The sequence below is a fragment of the Carassius carassius genome, chromosome 36 (genome assembly GCF_963082965.1).
Source record: "Carassius carassius chromosome 36, fCarCar2.1, whole genome shotgun sequence".
Classification (NCBI taxonomy): domain Eukaryota; kingdom Metazoa; phylum Chordata; class Actinopteri; order Cypriniformes; family Cyprinidae; genus Carassius; species Carassius carassius.
The window spans coordinates 17,409,819-17,414,668 of NC_081790.1; the positions used below are offsets into that span (position 1 = coordinate 17,409,819).

Here is a 4,850-nt window from a genome sequence, read left to right on the forward strand (position 1 = left end):
TAGATCATTCAGCCTAATGAATAATTAGCTGTGTCTGCATTACCACACAATTTTTATGTTACAGTTCAGGCTCAAAATACCTGAACAGTCTTTAGCTGTTCCAGCTGAATAGTCTCACTCTGTCAGGGTTTGTTCAATATTTACTCAATTCCTTGAGTCTGATGAATAATTAGCTGGTTTATCCTAAGTTCCAGCTGTGACTGCTGAACATGTGTGGCACTTTGTTTACCAACAATAGGAAACACACATGGGACCATGGACATGTGCTGTGTGCAGGCCCACTGAATCATTCATGGAGCCTGTTTACATGCACATAGCTAAGATATCCAGATAAAACTCACACACAATGGCCCTGTTCTTCGCCACATGACTCCACCTCCAGACGAGGACTGCAGATGGGTCAGTGGCCCTGTCCCTCTTGGAGATGTCACAGGCGCAGAGCTGGAGAACACTGCCACTCTTTCACATGGTCTCCTCTGCATAACCCTGGTGCCTCCCAGCACGAGGCAGTGTCGCCTGAACTCCACACTGGCTGTTTGGAATGGCTGCTCCTCCCTGGTTATCAGTACTACGCTGGATCCTCCTCCTCACCATTTCAGGCAAGAAACACACTATGAACTTAAAAGATTATGTCAGTGTAGATTGATAGATAGATAAATAGATATATATAGATAGATATATAGATAGTTAGATATTGTAAATAGATGTAATTCGAACAAGCAAAAATTTGTAAAATAAAAAAACAATTCTGTAAAACCTTTAATGAAAATTTCAGTAAAAATATTGTTTTTGCACTTTATTTCAGATGAGGTATTTTACTCTAATTTTATTGTTTTTGTTTGGCAGCTATAGCTGCTAGTCACTTGACCCTTCTTTTTGACTTGTACTTTCTTTTAGATAGATAGATATATTTTATGTAAACAAATCTTCTCCTATTCTTTTTATTTTTTTCATTGGATTTAAGATGTTTTTTATGAAAAATTATATTTAATTTATATATTTTTTTTAATTTTTGACGTTTTATCTAAGGCAAGTTTTAGAGTTTTTTAAATATTTTTTATTATATCTTTTTTACTAATTCATAAACTAATGCAATGTATTCACTTTCCTATTTAAAGGAACCTTTTTTCCAGGTTAATTCAGGTAAATTGTGACACTTTTTGCAAGAGAGATGACTTGGAAAAATGTCCCAATTAACCTGAATTAACCCTATGCTGTTTTTATTTTTGAATTTTTAAATACATGAACTAATAAAGTGTATTCAAATTAATGTCCAAATTCATGACCTCTCAAATGTTGAAATGTTTCCATGCAGCTCATGGGTCCTCCGTGTTGGCGTTTCTTGTGACGGAGGGCAGCACAGTGATTTTGTCGTGTCATTACTCAGTGAAGCACCACGGCTTGAGCCACGTCTGCTGGGGACGGGACTGTGGAACGTTCTGGTGCAACGACATCATCGTACAAACAGATGAGTATGGAGTCATCTCTAAAGTCTCCGACAGGTACAAGCTCATCGGAGACGTCCTGTCGGGACAAATGGACCTGGGAATCCAAAAAATACAGAAGTCAGACAGCGGGCCGTACTGCTGTAGAGTGGACATAGAAGGGTTTTTCAATGATAAGAAGGTGTCCTACACATTGAGGGTCATGAAAGGCAAGTCATGCAGATACTTTAAAGTTGGATACAATTTGGAAAACTTTGTATTTTAATAAATGTTCATGTATTTTTATTTTTGAAGCTCCAACAACTGCACCTCCAACAACCACGACCCCCATTATTACAGAGCCACTGGAGACACAGACAGGTGAGGTGCATTTATGCAAAGTTATTTAAAAAGTTGTTGAAATATGCATATGTATATGCATTTCCAAAACAGAAATCTAAGCATGGATAAAGCCAGGTTCAATATAGATATAGACAGAATTTGGTGTATGTAGAGCAGGAGAAAAGCTACATTTGAGAACAGTATAATTAAAAATGTATTGTATTTTAATTCCAAAGACATAGAACAAGAAATAGAACAAGTATAATAAAATAAACACTTCAGTGTGTAATGAGTGCAGTCTGAAAGAAAGTTATGCGTGCAAAGTAGCCCAGATCTCAACATTACATATGGTAATTATGGTTTTGCCTATAGTGTCTTGCCTTAGAAATAATTTCTGCTGACTGATTTTAACAGCTAATGCCTTTTATACCAAATTTGCATCAGTGTCATGCAAGTTTTCCTTCTTAGACACTTGGTTTTACCATTTAGTCAGACCACAATCTATGATGAATCACCAGTTGCATTTCAGTTGCACTGGTACAAAGTCTTACCGTGTCATGAGAGACCACATAGAGCTATAACTCTAATGTCAGAGACCCTTGTGGGTAGATGATGGTTCTCACGCGTCAACCGGCATGAGTAGCAAAAGCGATTTCCTGAGTTTCGCTCTGAATTTCCTAGTGTCTTCACTGTCAGATCAGTCCAGAGGAGCAGACTCATCATTCTCTGACATTTCCTGGCAGAATGTCACCCATGTGCATTCTGTGGCTATGGTGAGTTACCGCTGCTCATACACAGTATATGGAAAATGAACCTATCACTGTTAAGATTCTAACGGAACTTCCTGTACACGCAATTATCATTTTAGTCAATGTAATCATCGATTACAGTAATCAATTCAATAATAAATACTGCAGTTTAAATCATTGCTCTCCATGTTAAAAAAAATATGATGTATTATTATACATAATTAAGAATATTTTAAGTAATATTATGAGCAAGCTTATGAGTCATTGAGTCTTTGTATCTTGCAACATATAACTACCAGCATGCTGTATAAAGTTTGTTACATCTCATTTATCTATTACTTATATACAAACTATTTAACAAGTTTGGGATCAAGAAGATTTTTGTTTTTTAAAGAATGTAATAACTTTATTCAGGATGCATTAAATTGACCAAAATGTGCAGTAAAGAGAATGTTAAAGACAATTTCTTTCAAATAAATGCTGTTCTTTTTTACTTTCTATTCATCAAACAACCCTGAGAAAATGTCTCATAGTTCTCACAAAAATCTTAAGCAGAAAAACACTGATAATAATTAGAATTATGATTATCAGTGATTTTTCAGGGACCATGTGTCACTGAAGACTGGAGTAATGACTGCTGAAAATTTGCATCACAGATTTGCATCACAGGAATAAATTACACTTTAAATGTATGAACATATAAAATAGCTGTTTTAAATAGTAATAATTTTACACAGTTTACTATATTTAAAAAAAAAAATTAATCAAACAAATGCAGTCAAATAAAAGGGTATACGTATAAATAGCAGGGTGGAAGTAACATTTAAATAATTGTTTTAAAATTAAAAATGCCTCTTAAAATGAAGAAACTCTTGTCAATTTGTGATTTAAAGATGGAGGAGCCGATCTCTAGGATCACGCTACAGATAAACATGCCGGTTCTGTCTCTGTCTCTCAGTCTGCTCCTGCTTCTCTTGGGAGCACTGGCCTTTTTAACCTTCAAACGTACGTATTAGCACTCAGTTATGAATCTACTGGACGTTTGTTTAATGAAAATGCTATTATAAGTAAGTTAAGAGCATACATGTATCTTTACTGAAATTAGTGTATATTCTTATTCAGGTGGCTTTTATGGGAAGGCCTTTGACAGTGGGTGGTAAGTGCGTGTGATTTACTTTGAGAATACAACAGTGCCTTTGTATAATCAGTTCAATCTCAGTGATTGCTATGTTTTGAACCTCAGTTTCTCAAAGGAGCCCCGACACATTATTTATGAAATACGCACAAGAAGACCAGTGGAGGAGAACATCTACACCCTGGAATAGACATAAAAACACATGTTTTTTTCCCTTAATAAATACACAGACATGTACACATCTTGCAAGTCTTTAATATTGTTCATTTCTGATTTGAAAAAGGGATAGTTCACCCAAAAATGGATGGAACTAGGGCTGGCATATTCCAAAAAGGTGTATTTTATAAGTAGACAACAGACTTTTCATTTTTGTGTGAGGTATCCCTTTAAGAACGTAAACTCCTGTAAAATTGTAAATATATATATATATATACGTCCTACAAAAAATGTCATGCACATTTTTTTTTCTTTACATTAAACATTTTACTTCAAAATAATAAATCGGAATATTTATTACTATTTTGTTTATTTGTCCAGCTAAACACAAATAATGCACCTCCATTTCCATCAGTTGCGGAGGGCTGTTTGACCGACTAATGTATTGGTCAACAGAAAACTTTAGGGTTAGTTCACCGAAAAATGAAAATTATGTCATTAATAACTCACCCTCATGTTGTTCCAAACCTGTGAGACCTCCATTTATCTTCGGAACACAGTTTAATATATAGTGTACTTTGCTTTCTTGGTCCGCCTTAATTTCGAGAACGAGTCAATCTTTCGTTCATTATCTGGCTCGGCTCTGTGTTCATCTTCAGTTCTCTCTTCACAGCAGTTCAGTCAGTGTACTGTTTGAGTACATGAATTAGTCCGGGATATTGGTTTGTTTGAACTCAGAGGGAGTGTCAGCCACATTAAAAAAGTTAACTGCTTAAGTCATTTGTGGATTAATGCGTATTGGAGACGAGAACTGTTTAAAACGATTCAGTTCGATTTGGTGAACTGGTTCAAGAAGATCCAGTTACATCGAATGATTCGTTTGCGAACCGGATATCACAAACTTCTTTGTTTTGAACTCTCTCACAACAGACACGGAAGAGAAGACAATGCTGAATAAAGTCATAGTTTTTGCTATTTTTGGACCAAAATGTATTTTTGATGTTTCAATAAATTCTAACTGACCCTCTGATGTCACATGGACTA

At 35.5% G+C, this 4,850-nt stretch overlaps 1 protein-coding gene across 1 annotated transcript; it reads left to right on the top strand.

The window, feature by feature from the left end:
• The first annotated feature begins 449 nt into the window (after positions 1 to 449).
• On the top strand, positions 450 to 3,948 carry timd4 (T cell immunoglobulin and mucin domain containing 4). Its single transcript, XM_059526576.1, has 7 exons — positions 450 to 599; positions 1,316 to 1,654; positions 1,740 to 1,805; positions 2,448 to 2,539; positions 3,409 to 3,520; positions 3,638 to 3,671; positions 3,759 to 3,948. Exons 1-7 carry the CDS (start codon positions 542 to 544, stop codon positions 3,838 to 3,840), a joined length of 783 nt encoding a protein of 260 aa, XP_059382559.1. The 5' UTR covers positions 450 to 541; the 3' UTR covers positions 3,841 to 3,948.
• Positions 3,949 to 4,850: the final 902 nt, after the last annotated feature.

What these genes read in the sequence shown, in the direction of transcription:
- timd4 (XM_059526576.1), top strand. Translation starts at nt 542, where the DNA reads ATGGCTGCTCCTCCCTGGTTATCAGTACTACGCTGGATCCTCCTCCTC. An exon ending in GCCACTGGAGACACAGACAG is followed by an intron (nt 1,806 to 2,447) that starts GTGAGGTGCATT and finishes TGAATTTCCTAG; the next exon opens with TGTCTTCACTGTCAGATCAG. An exon ending in ATGTGCATTCTGTGGCTATG is followed by an intron (nt 2,540 to 3,408) that starts GTGAGTTACCGC and finishes TGTGATTTAAAG; the next exon opens with ATGGAGGAGCCGATCTCTAG.